Raw genomic sequence first — 21,168 nt, forward strand, 5'->3', positions numbered from 1 at the left:
ACCCTTTGGGTATGTACCCAGTAATGGGATGGCTGGGTCAAATGGTATTTCTAGTTCTAGATCCCTGAGGAATAGCCACACTGACTTCCACAATGGTTGAACTAGTTTACAGTCCCACCAATAGTGTAAAAGTGTTCCTGTTTCTCCACATCCTCTCCAGCACCTGTTGTTTCCTGACTTTTTATTTTTTTATTTTTTTTTTTTTTTTGAGACGGAGTCTCGCTCTGTCGCCCAGGCTGGAGTGCAGTGGCGCAATCTCGGCTCACTGCAAGCTCCTCCTCTCGGGTTCACGCCATTCTCCTGCCTCAGCCTCTCCGAGTAGCTGGGACTACAGGCGCCCGCCACCACGCCCGGCTAATTTTTTGTATTTTTAGTAGAGACGGGGTTTCACCGTGGTCTCGATCTCCTGACCTCGTGATCCGCCCGCCTCGGCCTCCCAAAGTGCTGAGATTACAAGCGTGAGCCACCGTGCCCGGCCATTTCCTGACTTTTTAAAGATCACCATTCTAACAGGTGTAAGATGGTATCTCATTGTGGTTTTGATTTGCATTTCTCTGATGGCCAGTGATGATGAGCATTATTTCATGTGTCTTTTGGGTGCTTAAATGTCTTCTTTTGAGAAGTGTCTGTTCATATCCTTAGCCCATTTTTTGATGGGGTTGTTTTTTTCTTGTAAATTTGTTGGAGTTCATTGTAGATTCTGGACATTAGCCTTTTGTCAGATGACTAGATTGCAAAAATTTTCTCCCATTCTGTAGGTTGCCTGTTCATTCTGATGGTAGTTTCTTTTGCTGTGCAGAAGCTCTTTAGTTTAACTAGATTCCATTTGTCAATTTTGGCTTTTGTTGCCATTGCTTTTGGTGTTTTAGACATGAAGTCCTTGCCCATGCCTATGTCCCGAATAGCATTGCTTAGGTTTTCTTCTAGGGTTTTTATGGTTTTAGGTCTAACATTTAAGTCTTTAATCCATCTTGAATTAATTTTTGTATAAGGTGTAAGGAAGGGATCCAGTTTCAGCTTTTTACATATGGCTAGCCAGTTTTCCTAGCACATTTATTAAATAGAGAATCCTTTCCCCATTTCTTGTTTTTGTCAAGTTTGTCAAAGATCAGATGGTTGTAGATGTGTGGTATTATTTCTGAGGGCTCTGTTCTGTTCCATTGGTCTATATCACTGTTTTGGTACCAGTAACATGCTGCTTTGGTTACTGTAGCCTTATAGTATAGTTTAAAGTCAGGTAGCATGATGCCTCCAGCTTTGTTCTTTTTGCTTAGGATTGTCTTGGCAATGCGGGCTCTTTTTTGGTTCCATATGAAATTCAAAGTAGTTTTTTCCAATTCTGTGAAGAAAGTCACTGGTAGCTTGATGGGGATGGTATTAAATCTATAAATTATCTTGGGCAGTATGGCCATTTTCACAATATTGATTCTTCCTATCCATGAGCATGAAATGTTCTTCCATTTGTTTGTGTCCTCTTTTATTTCATTGAGCAGTGGTTTGTAGCTCTCCTTGAAGAGGTTCTTCACATCCCTTGTAAGTTGGATTCCTAGGTATTTCATTCTCTTTGAAGCAGTTGTGAATGGGAGTTCACTCATGATTTGGCTCTCTGTTTGTCTGTTACTAGTGTATAAGAATGCTTGTGATTTTTGCACATTGATTTTGTATCCTGAGACTTTGCTGAAGTTGCTTATCAGCTTAAGGAGATTTTGGGCTGAGACAATGGGGTTTTCTAAATATACAATCATGTCATCTGCAAACAGGGACAATTTGACTTCCTCTTTTCCTAATTGAATACCCTTTATTTCCTTCTCCTGCCTGATTACCCTGGCCAGAACTTCCAACACTATGTTGAATAGGAGTGGTAAGAGATGGCATCCCTGTCTTGTGCCAGTTTTCAAAGGGAATGCTTCCAGTTTTTGCCCATTCAGTGTGGTATTGGCTGTGGGTTTGTCATAGATAGCTCTTATTATTTTGAGATACGTCCCATCAATACCTAATTAATTGAGAGTTTTTAGCATGAAGGGTTGTTGAATTTTGTCAAAGGCCTTTTCTGCATCTATTGAGATAATCATGTGGTTTTTGTCTTTGGTTCTGTTTATATGCTGGATTACGTTTTGATTTGCATATGTTGACCCAGCCTTGCATCCCAGGGATGAAGCCCACTTGATCATGGTGGATAAGCTTTTTGATGTGCTGCTGGATTTGGTTTGCCAGTATTCTATTGAGGATTTTTGCGTCGATGTTCATCAGGGATATTGGTCTAAAATTCTCTTTTTTTGTTGTGTCTCTGCCAGGCTTTGGTATCAGGATGATGCTGGCCTCATAAAATGAGTTAGGGAGGATTCCCTCTTTTTCTATTGATTGGAATAGTTTCAGAAGGAATGGTACCAGCTCCTCCTTGTACCTCTTGTAGAATTCGGCTGTGAATCCATCTGGTCCTGGACTTTTTTTGGTTGGTAGGCTCTTAATTATTGCCTCAATTCCAGAGCCTGCTATTGGTCTATTCAGGGATTCAACTTCTTCCTGGTTTAGTCTTGGGAGAGTGTATATGTCCAGGAATTTATCCATTTCTTCTAGATTTTCTAGTTTATTTGCATAGAGGTGTTTATAGTATTCTCTGACGGTAGTTTGTATTTCTGTGGGATCGGTGGTGATATCCCCTTTATCATTTTTTATTGAGTCTGTTTGATTCTTCTCTCTTTTCTTTTTTATTAGTCTTACTAGTGGTCTATCAATTTTGTTGATCTTTTCAAAAAACCAGCTCCTGGATTCGTTGATTTTTTGAAGGGTTTTTTGTGTCTCTATCTCCTTCAGTTCTGCTCTGATCTTAGTTATTTATTGCCTTCTGCTAGCTTTTGAATGTGTTTACTCTTGCTTCTCTAGTTCTTTTAATTATGATGTTAGGGTGTCAATTTTAGATCTTTCCTGCTTTATCTTGTGTGCATTTAGTGCTATAAATTTCCCTCTACACACAGTTTTAAATGTGTCCCAGAGATTCTGGTATGTTATGTCTTTGTTCTCATTGGTTTCAAACAACATCTTTATTTCTGGCTTCATTTCATTATGTACCCAGTAGTCATTCAGGAGCAGGTTGTTCAGTTTTCATGTAGTTGAGCGGTTTTGAGTTTCTTAATCCTGAGTTCTAGTTTGATTGCACTGTGGTCTGAGAGACAGTTTGTTATAATTTCTGTTCTTTTACATTTGCTGAAGAGTGCAAATGTGGTCAATTTTGGAATAAGTGTGACGTGGTGCTGAGAAGAATGTATATTCTGTTGATTTGGGGTGGACAGTTCTGTAGATGTCTTTTAGGTCCGCTTGGTGCAGAACTGAGCTCAATTCCTGGATATCCTTGTTAACTTTCTGTCTCGTTCATCTGTCTAATGTTGACAGTGGGCTGTTAAAGTCTCCCATTATTATTGTGTGGGAGTCTAAGTCTCTTTCTAGGTCTCTAAGGACTTGCTTTATGAATCTGGGTGCTCCTGTATTGGGTGCATATATATTTAGGTTAGTTAGCTCTTCTTGTTGAATTGATCCCTTTACCATTATGTAATGGCCTTCTTTGTCTCTTTTGATCTTTGTTGCTTTAAAGTCTGTTTTATCAGAGACTGGGATCGTAACCCCTGCCTTTTTTTGTTTTCCATTTGCTTGAAAGATCTTCCTCCATCCCTTTATTTTGAGCCTGTGTGTGTCTCTGCACGTGAGATGGGTCTCCTGAATACAGCACACTGATGGGTCTTGAGTCTTTATACAATTTGCCAGTCTGTGTCTTTTAATTGGAGCATTTAGCCCATTTACATTTAAGGTTAATATTGTTATCTGTGAATTTGATCCTGTCATTATGATGTTAGCTGGTTATTTTGCTCGTTAGTTGATGCAGTTTCTTCCTAGCCTCGATGGTCTTTACAATTTGGCATGTTTTTGCAGGGGCTGGTACCGGTTGTTCCTTTCTATGTTTAGTGCTTCCTTCAGGAGCTCTTGTAGGGCAGGCCTGGTGGTGATAGAATCTCTCAGCATTTGCTTGTCTGTAAAGGATTTTATTTCTCCTTCACTTATGAAGCTTAGTTTGGCTGGATATGAAATTCTGGGTTGAAAATTCTTTTCTGTAAGAATGTTGAATATTGGCCCTCACTCTCTCCTGGCTTGTAGAGTTTCTGCCAAGAGATCCACTGTTAGTCTGATGGGCTTCCCTTTGTGGGTAACCTGACCTTTCTCTCTGGCTGCCCTTAACATTTTTTCCTTCATTTCAACTTTGGTGAAACTGACAATTATGTGTCTTGGAGTTGCTCTTCTCGAGGAGTATCTTTGTAGCATTCTCTGTATTTTCTGAATTTGAATGGTGGCCTGCCTTCCTAGGTTGGGGAAGTTCTCCTCGATAATATCCTGAAGTGTGTTTTCCAACTTGGTTCCATTCTCCCCGTCACTTTCAGGTACACCAATCAGACGTAGATTTGGTCTTTTCACATACTCCCATATTTCTTGGAGGTTTTGTTCGTTTCTTTTTACTCTTTTTTCTCTAAACTTCTCTTCTCACTTCATTTCATTCATTTGATCTTCAATCACTGATACCCTTTCTTCCAGTTGATCGAATCGGCTACTGAGGGTTATGCATTCGGCACGTAGTTCTCGTGCCATGGTTTTCAGCTCCATCAGGTCACTTAAGGATTACTCTACACTGGTTATTCTAGTTAGCCATTCGTCTAATCTGTTTTCAAGGTTTCTAGCTTCTTTGCAATGGGTTCGAACTTCCTCCTTTAGCTCGGAGAAGTATGATCATCTGAAGCCTTCTTCTCTCAACTCGCCAAAGTCATTCTCCATCCAGCTTTGTTCCATTGCTGGCGAGGAGCTGTGTTCCTTTGGAAGTGAGAGGCATTCTGATTTTTAGAATTTTCAGCTTTTCTGCTCTGTTTTTCCCTATCTTTGTGGTTTTATCTACCTTTGGTCTTTGATGATGGTGACGTACAGATGGGGTTTTGGTGTGGATGTCCTTTCTGTTTGTTAGTTTTCCTTCTAACAGTTAGGACCCTCAGCTGCAGGTCTGTTGGAGTTTGCTGGAGGTCCACTCCAGACCCTCTTTGCCTGGGTATCAGCAGCGGAGGCTGCAGAACAGCGAATACTGCTGAACAGCAATTGTTGCTGCCTGATCATTCATCAGGAAGCTTCGTCTCAGAGGGGTACCCAGCCATGTGAGGTGTCAGTCTCCCCCTACTGGGGGGTGCCTCCCAGTTAGGCTACTCGGGGGTCAGGGACCCACTTGCAGAGGCAGCCTGTCCGTTCTCAGATCTCAAACTCCATGCTGGGAGAACCACTACTCTCTTCAAAGCTGTCAGACAGGGACATTTAAGTCCGCAGAGGTTTCTGCTGCCTTTTGTTCAGCTATGCCCTGCCCCCAGAGGTGGAGTCTATAGAAGCAGGCAGGCCTCCTTGAGCAGCGGTGGGCTCCATCCAGTTCCAGCTTCCAGCCCACTTTGTTTACCTACCCAAGCCTCAGCAATGGTGGGCACCCCTCCCCCAGCCTCGCTGCCGCCTTGTAGTTCGATTTCAGACTCCTGACATATAAATATTATGGGGGGTGGGGAAGAAACAAAATACAAAACTGTATACTGTTTTTTCAAGTAAGATCTATGGTTATCTCTGGATAATAAGTTTATAGGTAAGTTTTAGTCCCCTCTTTTGATAATTTCTAATACTTCCTTAACTTCAAACAGTAAACAGGTATTACTTTATACTATTTTTTAAATTACATATCACCTCCACCAAAATTTAATATATTACATTATTATTTCAACTATGTAAAAGATACATACAGAGTGGTAGGATTATGAATAATATTTATTCTGTTCTCTATATGTCCATTGTCACTTTATGAAAGAATACTTCATTGTTTTATAGGAAGTACAGATTATTGCCAAGGTAAATGAAAAACAGAAATATCAAGGTCAGCTACAAAATCATTTATCTTTTAATTCTAGGTCTAATCTTTGTAAACATTGCAAAAGAGTTGAATTAAGTTCAATTGTAACAGATCAGAGTCTACCAAACAAGATAATTATAAAATAGCCAACAGGCCAGGCATGGTGACTCATATGCCTAATTCCAGCACTGTGGGAGGCCGAGGCAGGCGAATTGCTTGATCCCAGGAGTTTGAGACAAGTCTGGACAACATTGGCAAAATCCTATCTCTATAAAAAATACAAAAATTAGCCAGGCATGTTGGTGTGGGCCTGTAGTCCCAGCTACTGAGGAGGCTGAGGTGGGAGGATCACTTGTGAGCCCAGGAGGCAGAGGCTGCAGTGGGCTGAGGTTCACCATTGCACTCCAGCCTGGGCAACAAAGCAGGACTCAAAAAAATACAAGCCAACAAAAGTTATCACATCAATTCAAAAGGTACAAATGGAAGTGCTTTATCAAGCATTCTTAACTATTTTTCAAGAATGACTTATTAGGGGACAGAGCAAGACTCTGTCTCAAAAAAAAAAAAAAGAGACCTCACACCTGTAATCCCAGCCCTTTGGGAGGCCGAGATGTGTGGATCACTTGAGGTCAGGAGTTCAAGATCAGCCTGGCCAACATGGTGAAACCCCATCTCTACTAAAATTACAAGAATTAGCCAGGCGTGGTGGCACATGCCTGTAATCCCAGCTCCAGCTACTTGGGAGGCTGAGGCAGGAAAATCGCTTGAACCTGGAGGCAGAGGTTGCAGTGAGCCGAGATCACACCACTGCACTTCAGCGACAGAAAGAGACTCCGTCTCAAAAAAACAAAAAGAATGACTTATTAAAAGTAAAAAATATGCTGTTGTGCCATAAATAAGTATGGGTTACACCTTCTTTATCACAGTTACTAGTTTTTCAGTGGCTTATTAGTGGTAACAAGTATTGGATAAAAGTAAAATAGTATTGGTAATGCATATGTTAATTAGCTTGGTTTAACCATTCCACAATGTAGACATAGTTTAAAACATCATGTTGCATATCATAAATATAATTTTTATATTATATATATAATTTATATTATGTATATAATTTTTATATTATATATAATTCATATTATGTATAATTTTATATTACATATGATTTATATATAAATATAGAATTAAATATAATTTTTATCTGTAAATTAAAAATGAAAATAACTTAATTTTTTTTAATTAAAAGTAAAATAGTACTTCACAATTAATAATAGTGATCCTCCAAAAGAATTCAGCTCAATGAAAAAACAAGACAGAGACAGCTTCCTAACAGCCTGCATATCTCAAAAATAAGCTAAAAGGAAACAATTAAAGCTTTGGGCCTAAATAATAACATAAATCACCATATAAAGTACATTATTATTATTTTTAAAAACGTTCCATACCAAGATTGCTAATAATCTGAGTGGTATGTTTTAAAGATCATTCTCACCAAGAGAGATGTGGAGAAGGGAGAGATTACATAATCTTCTTTGGTGCTTTGCCTCTTACTATTTTGCCAAAATTAGTGGTACCTTATCAATAGTATAACAACATTTCGGCCACTAGGTGGCAGGTTAAAAAAAAAAAAAAAAAGCTAAAACAGCAAAAGCTAAGCATATGGGTGCACAGTAAGTTGCTAAAGGAAGAGATCAGAGGTACCAAAGGCCCAATTCTTCCAAATCTACAAATGCCAAGAAGTGTGATGAAACAAGAACATCCAAAGTAGGACTGACCTTGCCAAGGTTAGGTCTGAAAACAGTCACTTCTCATCACTAACAGCATTTTAAGAAAAATTGACATTTGAATAGTGAGTGATTCATACTATAACCTCAAGGAATAGATCAAGGATGAGTCTGGGGAAGAAGGACTACTGGATGAAGAAATAAAATCTCACTTCTTGAGTTTAGTGGAAGAAAATATCCAAAGATAAAGGGAAGCCACCCACCCAACCATCCTCATATTCCACAACTATATCTCAAAAATACTATCCCCACAGTGTGAAACTGTTCACAGAAGTACATAGAATTGACAACAGAGCAGTCCCCAATACACACAAAAAAGCTGAAGCTACCTTCCAAGAATGTGTACCAAACTCTAACAAAGGTAATCAAATTGTAACATCATGAAGACATGACCAGATTACAATAAATGGCCTGATAAAAGAATATGTTAATAATAATAGGATCACCTGCATGCTAGTTATAAAGAATGGCCAGTTCAGCATTATGAATCTAGTATATGTAAAGAAAATGTCCCATCCCATAAACATGGATATCAGATTCAGAAAGCCATTAAGTCTTAAATGAAGACAAATGTATTAATGCATCACAGTCTGACGACATAGTCTGATTAACATGATTTAACTAATCCCTCTGGGCTCTGATTCCAAGCTCAACAGACAACCTTATTATAAATTGTCTTGTCTTGTATATGAAAGCAATGTTTTTCAACTTCTCTGCAACCTAACTAAAGAGTTCAATATACTCCCAACAGTAACAGTGATTCACTAGGGTGATGACTTAACTATGAGGCATCCCACATATTTGAACCTCCAAGGGATTGTTATTTTAAAAAGCACTCAAATCCTTGAGATTCTTTCTTGTGTGTGCAAATTATGGAATACATGAGAAATTTTGAACATGTATATAATATGCAGTAATCAAATCAGGGTATTCAGGGTGTCCATCACCTGAGTACAATGTATTTTTGCATTCTACTCTGCTATAAAACACTGAATTATTTCTTCAAGCTTCCTGTATGTCTGTACACTTTAACTCACTCCTCTCCATCTTCCCCTCCACTTATCCTTCCCAGTTATTGTTACCTATTTTTCCACACTCTATCTCCATGTGTTCAAACTGTTTAGCTCTCAGACATTATTATGACTTCCTTCCACTGGTTGACAATTATGAACCAACTAAAGAATCAACTGATCTAAATTCAATTACTTTAATGATTACATTTCTTTCTGCAAATTAAAATTTTTAGCATTTTGGTTTTATATGTCAGTTTCTGTGCCCTCGGTTAATGTGAGGCATGCTGAGAGTCAAATGACAAATGTGTCAACAGACCTTAAATGGAGGTCACCTAGTCCAATACCCTGTTTAAAAATACCCTCTATTTTCCAACATTGGTTTAATCTGGTTAGTTTCTATCTAATACCTGAGGATAACTGCACTGACAGCTGACCCCAGAAATAAAAGGAAAGAGTTGCTTTTAGAACTCAAGTCTCTCCTTTCAAAAGATAAGCAAACTTGAGTAGGTACTTAAGCGAAAAGCTACATAAAAAATGCAGTGAGAGAAGACAGATGGCCCAGAGGAAAATTGGCAAAAGGACCCAAGTGGGCACTTCGCAAAAATCAAAATGACTAATAAACATATGAAAAGGAACACAGCCTCATTAGCCAGTGGGGAAATACAAATTAAACAAAAAAATAGTAAACACTCAGCAGAATAAGAAAAATGCGAAAGCCAGACACTACTAAATGCTGGCAAAGACATGGATTAATGAGAGCTTGATTACACTGTGGGGAGAGAAAACTGGAAAGCCAGTTTGGAAAACATGCATCATAAGCATTCCCAGTAATTTTACTTCTTATTCCTACAGAAACTTTTGCACGTATGCAGGTGAATTTATGTTCAGAGCAATGCTGTTTATATAAGCAACTAAATTGGAAATCACTCAAAAATCAATTAAAGGTATAAAATGGACAAACAGTGATATACGAATAAAATTAAATACTATAGGCCCCACATAGTGACTCAAGCCTGTAATCCCAACACTCTGGGAGGCTGAGATGGGCAGATCGCTTGAGTTCAGGAGTCTGAAACCAGCCTGGGTAACATGGCAAAACCCCGTCTCTATAAAAAATACAAAAATTAGCCAAGCGTGGTGGCACACAGGCGTGGTGGCCTATGGTCCTAGCTACTCAGGAGGCTGAGGAGAGAGGATCACCTGAGCCTGGGGAGGTTGAGGCTGCAGTGAACCATGGCTGCGCCACTGCACTTTACCTGGGCAACAGAGTGAAACCCAGTCTCAAAAAAAAGAATATTTTTAAAAAACAAAATTCAGTACTATATAGCTGAAAATAAGCTACAGCTGCATATAACATGGACAAATTTCATAAATGTATTAAGCAAAAGAAGTGAGAGGAAAAAAGGCAAACAATGTAATTCCACTTATATAACATTCAAAAACAGACAAAACTAAATTATACTTAGAGGTATGTTCATGTATGCTCAAACAATTTTTAGGAAGCAGGAAAATTATTATCACAAAAGAATGGGAGTAATTACCCCTAGCAGAGTAGTAATGTAAGAAAGAAGATATTGTGATTGGAGAAGGCGAACAGGGATTTCTGGAATGATGATGTCGTATTTCTTGACCCGGATAATGGTTATAAAGATGTCAACTTTAAAACTGTTCTTCAAACTGTACATTAGCTTTCACCTACTTTTCTACAGATATATCATATGTCAAAAATCTTTTTAAAGAGAATCAAATAAACAAATTTACCTACTTTAAAATTCTACTGTAGACTAACCTTGCCTTTCCCCAAAAATCAGATATAAAACATCAATTTCTTAAGATAATGAGGTCTATATGGGAAGAAATCCCCTTTAAGATTTATTCCTGGATATCCTAAGGATTGGGGTGTACTGAATTAGGCCCTAGGTCTAAAGTTTGCTATGCCTGGCAAACAGAAGGTGTATGAAAAAGTATTTTTGTTTATTCAAAACCTTATATTCTCAAAGTCCATGGACTATCTTGCTAGTGATTTCTCTTTGCATATGTGATTTACATTTTAAATATTCAATTATTATTCCCTGAATTCCTTATACCAACAGCTAAATTTTTCTAAATACATTTTTTTTTCAATTTTCTGTCTTCCTCAGATCAAAGTAAGTTGCTAGCATACATTTCCATTTTTAAGGTTTCTGCCTTACTGCTTTCAATTTCTTTTTTCTTTTAGACAGGGTCTTGCTGTCACCCAGGCTGCAGTACAGTGGCATGAGCATGGCTCACTACAGTCTCAATGTCTTGGGCTCAAGCAGTCCTCCAACCTCAGCCTTCCAAGTAGCTGTAACCCCAAGTGCAGGCTACCACACCTAGCTAATTTTTAAATTTTTTGTAGAGACGGGGTCGCCCTATGTTGCCCAGGCTGGTCTCGAACTCCTGGGCTCAAGCGATCCTCTGGCCTCAGCCTCCCGAAGTGCTGGGATTGGCTGCTCTGCCTATGGAGTAGCCATTCTTTATTGCTTTACTTTCCTAATAAACTTGCTGTCACTTAAAAAAAAAAAAAAAAGTTCTGGGATTACATGTATAAGCCACCACACCTGGCCTTGCTTTCAATTTCAATTCTCTTTTCTCCAGAAATGAAAATCTTAGCAACGTCTCTCTCACACATACAACCATACATTTTGGTATAAAAAAAATGAAACTGAACTCTGTCATTTTCTTTCTTCCTCATTTGCAGTGCAGAATGGAAAAAATGATGCAAAATTAAAACTTGTGCCCAGAGTGAAAGTCTGGCAAGAATGAAAGTAAAAAGAAATGAGAGTAAATGACAAAAGGCTTGAAAGATAAAACTCAGTTACTAAATAGTAGTTTTTCTTTTTCTTATTTGCTTTTTTTTTTTTGGTGTTTTTGTTTTATCTTGTTTTTTTTTTTTGAGATGGAGTGCAATGGCAAGATCTCGGCTCACTGCAACCTCCACCTCCCAGGTTCAAGCAATTCTCCCACCTCAGCCTCCTGAGTAGCTGGGATTACAGGCGCCCACCACCACGCCCAGCTAATTTTTGTACGTTTAGTAGAGACGGGGTTTCACCATGTTGGCCAGGCTGGTCTCGAACTCCTGACCTCAGGCGATCCGCCTGCCTCGGCCTCCCAAAGGGCTGGGATTACAGGCGTGAGCCACCGCACCCAGCCTTATTTGCTTGTTTTTAAACAAAATGTGAAAAGACACTGAAGGGTCCGGCATAGTGGCTCAGGCCTGTATTCCAAACATTTTGGGAGGCTGAGGCGGGTGAATCACCTGAGGTCAGGAGTTTGTGCCCAGACTGACCAACATGGAGAAACCCCGTCTCTACTAAAAAAAATTAGCCAGGCATGGTGGCCCGTGCTTGTAATCCCAGCTACTTGGGAGGCTGAGACAGGAGAATCGCTTGAACCTGGGAGACGGAGGTTGTGGTGAGCCAAGATCAAGCCATTGCACTCCAGCCTGGGCAACAAAAGCAAAACTCCATCTCAAAAAAAAAAAAAAAAAATTAGGAAAGACACTGAAGGAATTTAATTTGCTGTTAGTTTTTTTTAAACTTTTATTATTTAACTTTTTAAAAACTTTTAGATTCCCAGGCAAGATGGCCAAATAGAAACAGCTCTGGTCTGCAGCTCCCAGTGAGACCAATGCAGAAGACGGTGATTTCTGCATTTCCAACTGAAGTACCCGATTCATCTCATTGGGACTGGTTATACAGTGGGTGCAGCCCACAGAGGGCAAGCAGAAGCAGGGTGGGGCACTGCCTTACCCGGAAAGTGCAACGGGTGGGGGAACTCCCTCCCCTAGCCAAGGGAAGCCTTGAGGGATGGTGCTATGCGGCCCAGATACTAGGCTTTTTCCCAGTCTTCACAGCCCACAGACCAGGAGATTCCCTCAGGTGCCTACACCACAAGGGCCTTGGGTTTCAAGCACAAAACTGGACGGCCATTTGGGCAGACACGGAGCTAGCTGCAGGAGTTTTTTTTCATACCCCAGTGGTGCCTGGAATGCCAGCGAGACAGAACTGTTCATTCCCCTAGAAAGGGGGCTGAAGCCAGGGAGCCAAGTGGTCTTGCTCAGCAGATTGCACCCCCACAGAGCCCAGCAAACTAAGATCCACTGGCTTGAAATTCTCACTGCCAGTCAACCTGAGACACTGGAGCTTGGTGGGGGGAGGGGTGTCTGCCATTACTGAGACTTCAGTAGGCGGTTTTCCCCTCACAGTGTAAACAAAACCACCTGGAAGTTCAAGCTGGGCAGAGCCCACACAGCTTGGCAAAGCCCTGAAGCTAGACTGCCTCTCTAGATTCCTCCTCTCTGGGCAGGGCATCTCTGAAAGAAAGGCAGCAGCCCCAGTCAGGGACTTACAGATCAAACTCCCATCTCCCTGGGACAGAGCACCTGGGGGAAGGCATGGCTGTGAGTGCAGCCTCAGCAGACTTAAACATTCCTGCCGGCTGGCTCTGAAGAGAGCAGTGGAACTCCCAGCACAGCACTCAAGCTCTGCTGAAGGACAGGCAGCATCCTCAAGTGGGTCCAGGACCCCCATGCCTCCTGACTAGGACACACCTCCCAGCAGGGGTCGGCAGACACCTCATATAAGAGAGCTCTGGCTGGCCTCTGGCAGGTGCCCCTCTGGGACAAAGCTTCCAGAGGAAGGAGCAGGCAGCAATCTTGGCTGTTCTGCAGCCTCTGCTGGTGATACCCAGGCAGACAGGATCTGGAGTGGACCTCCAGCAAACTCCAGCAGACATGCAGCAGAGGGGCCTGACTCTTAGAAGGAAACTAACAAACAAAAAGCAATAGCATCAACATCAACAAAAAGGACAACCACACAAAAACCCCATCTGAAGTTCACCAACATCAAAGACCAAAGGTAGATAAATCCACAAAGATGAAGAAAAGCCAGTGCAAAAAAGCTAAAAATTCCAAAAACCAGAATGTCTTTTCTCCTCCAAAGGACCACAACTCCTCACCAGCAAGAGAACAAAGCTGGATGGAGAATAAGTGTGACGAATTGACAGAAGTAGGCCTCAGAAGGTGGGTTAATAACAAACTCCACTGAGCTAAAGGAGCATGTTCTAACCCAATGCAAGGAACTAAGAACCTTGATAAATGGTTATAGGAACTGCTAGCTACAATAACCAGTTTACAGGAGAACATAAATGACCTGATGGAGCTGAAAAACATAGCACGAGAACTTAGTGAAGCACACACAAGTATCAATAGCCGAATCGATTTAGTGGAAGAAAGGATATCAGAGATTGAAGAAAAACTTAATAAAAATAACATGTGAAGACAAGATTAGAGAAAACAGAATGAAAAGGAACAAACAAAGCCTCCCAAGAAATATGGGACTATGTGAAAAGACCAAACCTACGTTTGACTGGTGTACCTGAAACTGATGGGGAGAATGGAACCAAGTTGGAAAACACACTTCAGGATTATTATCCAGGAGAACTTCCCCAACCTAGCAAGATAGGCCAACATTCAAATTCAGGAAATACAGAAAACATCACAAAGATGCCCTTGAGAAGAGCAACCCCAAGACACATAATCGTCAGATTCACCAAGGTTAAAATGAAGGAAAACATGTTAAGGGCAGCCAGAGAGAAAGGTCGGGTTACCCACAAAGGGAAGCCCATCAGACTAACAGCAGATCTCTCGGCAGAAATCCTACAAGCCAGAAGAGAGTGGGGACTAACATTCAACATTCTTAAAGAAAAGAATTTTCAACCCAGAATTTCATATCCAGTCAAACTAAGCTTCATAAGTGAAGGAGAAATAAAATCCTTTACAGACAGGCAAATGTAGAGGGATTTTATCACCACAAAGCCTGCCTTACAAGAGCTCCTGAAGGAAGCATTAAACATGGAAAGGAAAAACCGGTACCAGCCACTGCAAAAACATACCAAAATGTGAAGACCATCGATACTATGAAGAAACTGCATCAACTAACGGGCAAAATAACCAGCTAGCATCATAATAACAGGATCAAATTCACACATAACAATATTAACCTTAAATGTAAATGGGCCAAATGCCCCAATGGAAAGACACAGATTGGCAAATGAGAGTTAAGACCCATCAGTGTGCAGTATTCAGGAGTTGCATCTCACATGCAAAGACACACAAAGGCTCAAAATAAAGGGATGGAGGAAGATTTACCAAGCAAATGGAAAGCAAAAAAAAGGCAGGGGTTGCAATCCTAGTCTCAGATAAAACAGACTTTAAATCAATAAGGATGAATAAAAGACAAAGGGCATTACATAATGGTAAAGGGATCAATGCAACAAGAAGAGCTAACTATCCTAAATAGATACGCACCCAATACAGGAGCATCCAGATTCAAAATGCAAGTTCTTAGAAACCTACAAAGAGACTTAGACTCCCACATAATAACAGTGGGAGACTTTAACACCCCACTGTCAATATTAGACCAACAAGACAGAAAATTAACAAGGACATTCAGGACTTGAACTCAGCTCTGGACCACCCGGACCTAAAAGACATCTACAGAACTCTCCACCCCAAATCAACAGAATATACATTATTCTCAGTACCACAATGCACTTACTCTAAAATTGACCACATAATTGGAAGTAAAACATTCCTCAGCAAATGCAAAAGGATGGAAATCATAACAGTCTGTCAGACCACAGTGCAATCAAATTAGAACTCAGGATTAAGAAACTCACTCAAAACTGCACAACTACATGGAAACTGAACAACTCCTGAATGACTACTGGGTAAATAACGAAATTAGAGCAGAAATAAATAAGCTCTTTGAAACCAATGAGAACAAAGACATAATGTACCGCAATCTCTGGGACACAGCTAAAGTAGTGTTTAGAGGGAAATTTATAGCACTAAGTGCCCATATGAGAAAGCAGGAAATATCTAAAATTGACACCCTAACATCACAATTAAAAGAACTAGAGAAGCAAGAGCAAACAAATTAAAAAGCTAGCAGAACACAAGAAATAACTAAGATCAGAGCAGAACTGAAGGAGACAGAGACACGAAAAACTCTTCAAAAAAATCAATGAATCCAGAAGCTGGTTCTTCGAAAAGATTAACAAAATAGACCACTAGCCAGACTAATAAAGAAGAAAAGAGGGAAGAATCAAATAGACACAATAAAAGATCACCACTGATCCCACAGAAATACAAACTACCATCAGAGAACACTATAAACACCTCCATGCAAATAAACTAGAAAATCTAGAAGAAATGGATAAACTCCTGGACACATACGCCCTCCCACGATTAAACCAGGAAGAACTCTGGTTTAATGAATAGACCAATAACAAGTTCTGAAATTGAGGCAGTAATATCCTACCAACCAAAAAAAAAGCCCAGGACCAGACGGATTCACAGCCAAATTCTACCACAGGTACAAAGAGGAACTGGTAGGCCGGGCGCGGTGGCTCAAGCCTGTAATCCCAGCACTTTGGGAGGCCGAGGCGGGTGGATCACGAGGTCAGGAGATCGAGACCATCCTGGCTAACACGGTGAAACCCCATCTCTACTAAAAAATACAAAAAAATTAGCCGGGCGTGCTGGCGGGCGCCTGTGGTCCCAGCTACTTGGGAGGCTGAGGCAGGAGAATGGCGTGAACCCAGGAGGTGGAGGTTGCGGTGAGCCGAGATCGCGCCACTGCACTCCAGCCTGGGGGACAGAGAAAGACTCCGTCTCAAAAAAAAAAAAAAAAAAAAAAAAAAAAGAGGAACTGGTAATATTCCTTCTGAAACTTCCAAACAATAGAAAAAGAGGGACTCCTCCCTAACTCATTTTTTGAGGCCAGCATCATCCTAATACAAACACCTGGCAGAGACACAACGACACAACAAAAAAAAAAACTGTCAGGCCAATATCCCTGATGAACATCAATGCGAAAATCCTCAATAAAATACTGGCAAACCGAATCCAGTAGCACATTAAAAAGCTTATCCACCACGATCAAGTTGGCTTCATCCCTGGGATGTAGGGCTGGTTCAACATACGCAAATCAATAAAACGTAAGCTATCACATAAACAGAGCCAATGACAAAAACCACATGATTATCTCAATAGATGCAGAAAAGGCCTTCGATAAAATGCAACATCCCTTCACGCTAAAAACTCTCAATAAACTAGGTATTGATGAAATGTATCTCAAAATAACAAGAGCTATTTATGACAAACCCACAGCCGATACCATTCCCTTTGAAAATCGCCACAAGATAAGGATGCCCTCTCTTACCTCTCCTATTCAACATAGTATTGGAAGGTCTGGCCAGGGCAATCAGGCAAACGAAAGAAATAGGGGATTCAAATAGGAAGAGGGGAAGTCAAATTATCTCTGTTTGCAGATTACATGATTGTATACTTAGAAAACCCCATCGACTCAGCCCATAACCCCTTATGGTGACAAGCAACTTCAGTAAAGTCTCAGGATACAAAATCAATGGGCAAAAATCATAAGCATTCCTATATACCAATAATAGGCAGAGAACCAAATCATGAGTGAACTCCCATTCACAATTGCTACAAAGAGAATAAAATACCTAGGAATACAACTTACAACGGATGTGAAGGACCTCTTCAAGAAGAACTACAAACCACTGCTCAAGGAAAGAAGAGAGGACAGAAACAAATGGAAAAACATTCCATGCCCATAGATAGGAAAAATCAATATTGTGAAAATGGCCATACTGCCCAAAGTAATTTATAGATTCAACGCTATTCCCATCAAGCTACCATTGACTTTCTTCACAGAATTAGAAAAAAACTACCTTAAATTTCATATGGAACCAAAAAAGAGCCTGTATAGCCAAGACAATCCTAAGCAAAAAGAACAAGTCTTGAGGCATCACGCTACCTGACTTCAAACTATACTACAAGGCTACAGTAACCAAAACGGCATGGTACTGGTACCAAAACAGAGATATAGATCAATGGAACAGAACAGAGCCCTCAGAAATAATACCACACGTCTACAACCATCTGATCTTTGACAAACCTGACAAAAACAAGAAATGGGGAAAGGATTCCCTATTTAATAAATGGTACTGGGAAAACTGGCTAGTCATATGTAGAAAACTGAAACTGGACCCCTTCCTTACACCTTCTACAAAAATTAACTCAAGATGGATTAAAGATTTAAACATAAGACCTAAAACCATAAAAACCCTGAAGAAAACATAGGCAATGCCATTCAGGACGTAGGCATGGGCAAAGGCTTCATGACTAAAACACCAAAAGCAGTGTTAACAAAAGCCAAAACTGACAAATGGGATCTAATTAAACTAAGGAGCTTCTGCACAGTAAAAGAAACTATCATCCAAGTAAACAGGCAACCTACAAAATGGGAGAAAATTTTTGCAATCTAGACAAAGGGCTAATATCCAGAATCTACAAGGAACTTAAACAAATTTACAAGAAAAAAAAACAAACAACCCCATCAAAAAGTGGGCAAATGATATGAACAGACACTTTTTGAAAGAAGACATTTATGCAGCCAACAAACATATGAAAAAAAGCTCATCATCACTGGTCATTAGAGAAATGCAAACCAAACCCACAATGAGATACCATCTCACACCAGTTAGAATGCTGATCATTAAAAAGTCAGGAAACAACAGATGCTGGTGAGGATGTGGAGAAATAGGAATGCTTTTATACTGTTAGTGGGAGTGTAAATTAGTTCAACCACTGTGGAAGACAGTGTGGCGATTCCTCAAGGATCTAGAACCAGAAATACCATTTGACCCAGCAACCCCATTACTGGGTATATACCCAAAGGATTATAAATCATTCTACCATAAAGACACATGCACACGTATGTTTACTGCAGCACTATTCACAATAACAAAGACTTGGAACCAACCCAAATGCCCATCAATGATAGACTGGATAAAGAAAATGTGGCACATATACACCAAGGAATACTATGCAGCCTTAAAAAAAGAATGAGTTCATAACCTTTGCAGGGACATGGATGAAGCTGGAAACCATCATTCTCAGCAAGCTAACACAGGAGCAGGAAACCAAACACCACGTGTTCTAACTTGTAAGTGGGAGTTGAACAATGAGAACACATGGGCACAGGGAGGGGAACATCATACACCAGGGCCTGTCGGTGGGGTGGGAGGCAAGGGGAGGGATAGCATTAGGAGAAATACCTAATGTAGATGACGGGTTGACAGGTGCAGCAAACCACCATGGCACGTGTGTACCTACGTAACAAACCTGCACGTTCTGCACATGTATCCCAGAACTTAAAGGTTAACAAAAAAAAAAAAAGAAATTTTTATGAAAAAGAAAACTTTTATACTTTATTTGAAGTGCATAAATCTTGAATGCATAGCTTGATAAATTTTACTTTCCTTTTTTTTTTTTTTTTTTTGAGACAGTGTCTCATTCTGTCACCCAGGCTGGAACACAGTGGCACCATCTCAGCTCACTGCAACCTGTGCCGCCTGGGTTCAAGAAATTCTCCTACCTCAGCTTTACGAGTAGGTGGAATTCAGGTGCCCACCACCACGTTCGGCTAAGTTTTGTATTTTTAGTAGAGACGGCATTTCACCATGTTAACCAGGCTGGTCTTGAACTCCTCACCTCAAGTGATCTGCCCACCTCAGCCTCCCAAAGTGCTGGGGTTACAAGCGTGAGCCACCAACCCTGGCCTCAATGAATGTTTATACATATAGTCACCCCTCAGTATCCTCAAGAACTGATTCCAGGTTCCACACAGATACCAACATCCATAGATGTTCAAGTCCTTTATGTAAAATGGTGTAGTATCTGCATATACCCTATGTACATCCTCCCAAATAGTATAAATCATCTCTAGATTACTTATAATACTTAATACAATGTAAATGCGATATGAACAGTAATCCTGTATTATTTGTATTTTTTTTTGTATTCTTTCTTTCTGAATATTTTCTATTCATGATTGGTTGAATCCATATCAATCCAAAACCCACTGATATGGAAAGCCAACTGTATATCTATCCATGTAACCACCACCTAGATGAAGATATATACCTAAAGCAAGATTTGAAAGTTTTATTGAAAAAGAAAAAGAAAAAGAGATTAAGTACTACTGCTCCTCTAAACCAAAAGGCTTTTATCTACTTAAATTTTATTTTCATACCTCAAATTCATCTTGAGTACTCTGAACATTGCACCATCTGGCAACAGGTTCAGGAACCACTTCCCAATCTTCACACAATTGTTTAAGGATATTCACAAATGTTGACTTCCCTGCAGCTGTTGTGAGGAAAGATAAAATTGAGGAAGAAAAGTTGTTACGAAAAAAAGATGTCAAGTAGTCATTAGCGTTTGCAAGATTTACAATAGAAAGCAACACAAAAAACCCAAAACATTCCACTTTCTAAATTTTCTCTTCATATTTCTTTAAAAGAAAATTAAAAGGCTCCCTGACCAATTTCATTAAGCACATTTGTTTTTTATTATGTTTAGTTTAACAATATATTATATTTAATAGTAGGGACAGTCTTGACCTAGAAGTAATACTCCTAATGGCCACCACACCCTTTATATCTGAAGTCACCAAATGTGGTTGTATTAGACATCTCTGGTTAGCATGTTCTCTCTCTTTCCCTGTGTGTGTGTGCACACATACACAGATGAACATATAAATAACTTCAACATACTTACAAGCAAAGCTTCCTCTTCCTTATATATTAGATCCATGGGGAGTAGAAAGAACTTACCTTTGACTTGCAGAACTATATTTAAATCTAGGACATTAGACAGGGCAATAGAAAAGAAGAAAAACCTGGAAGAACTTTAAAGAACCACACAGAGAAAAAAAGGAGCGAGGCAGTAAAGAAGGTGACACAGGGAGACAGTTTAGAAGAAAAACACAAAGTAAACTGTATCCAGAGGAGAGGAGAAAAACTTTTAACGATAAACTGGGTGACAGTGAGATTTAATCATGGGAAAAACACTGGCCACCAAAATTTAGTATGAAGAGTGTAAGCTTAGGGACTGTACAGCATTTAGAAGAATGTTAAGTGGAAGTGGAAGCATATAGAAAGAACACCCCACATTCACTGAGCTAGATGGAAGAGGGAAAGGAGAACATGATGTTCAGAAAGAGCACCCAAGGAACAAATCAAAAAATTAGGCATCCACCAGAGTCTGAAAGCACTTAAGGCTACAGCATTCAACTTTCTTCTGACACTGCTTACAAGCAGAAAAATTCATATGGTCATACTTAAAAAGTCTAAGAGTAGTAACAGTTACATTTAGTTCAAGCAGAGTAATAACAGTTAGCTAGAGTTCCCAGACTAACACATCTAGTTCCTTAACTTTTTGGGGGAAAAGTGGGAGCTAGAAAATAAGCTAATTAATAAATTAATTTTCTGTGAAGGCAAAGGAGAATAAGAACCAAAGACACTGATGTTAATACTTTAAAAAGTCATGGAAACTAACAGAATTCCT

General features: G+C 39.9%; 1 protein-coding gene across 6 annotated transcripts in view; it reads right to left on the reverse strand.

Moving 5' to 3' along the window:
• The window catches only part of DCK (deoxycytidine kinase), a 49,084-nt gene that overhangs the window by 21,973 nt on the left and 5,943 nt on the right, over positions 1-21,168 (reverse strand). For all 6 annotated transcript variants that reach the window (XR_010113866.1, XR_010113865.1, XR_010113867.1 and 3 more), the window contains exon 2: positions 19,853-19,968. Coding sequence is in view for 2 of the 6 variants with exons in the window: in XM_055297385.2 (XP_055153360.1) it covers positions 19,853-19,968 (116 nt within the window). In the remaining 4 variants the exon portion in view is untranslated. The remainder of the gene's footprint in view (positions 1-19,852; positions 19,969-21,168) is intronic.

This window comes from Symphalangus syndactylus, chromosome 10 (genome assembly GCF_028878055.3).
Source record: "Symphalangus syndactylus isolate Jambi chromosome 10, NHGRI_mSymSyn1-v2.1_pri, whole genome shotgun sequence".
Classification (NCBI taxonomy): domain Eukaryota; kingdom Metazoa; phylum Chordata; class Mammalia; order Primates; family Hylobatidae; genus Symphalangus; species Symphalangus syndactylus.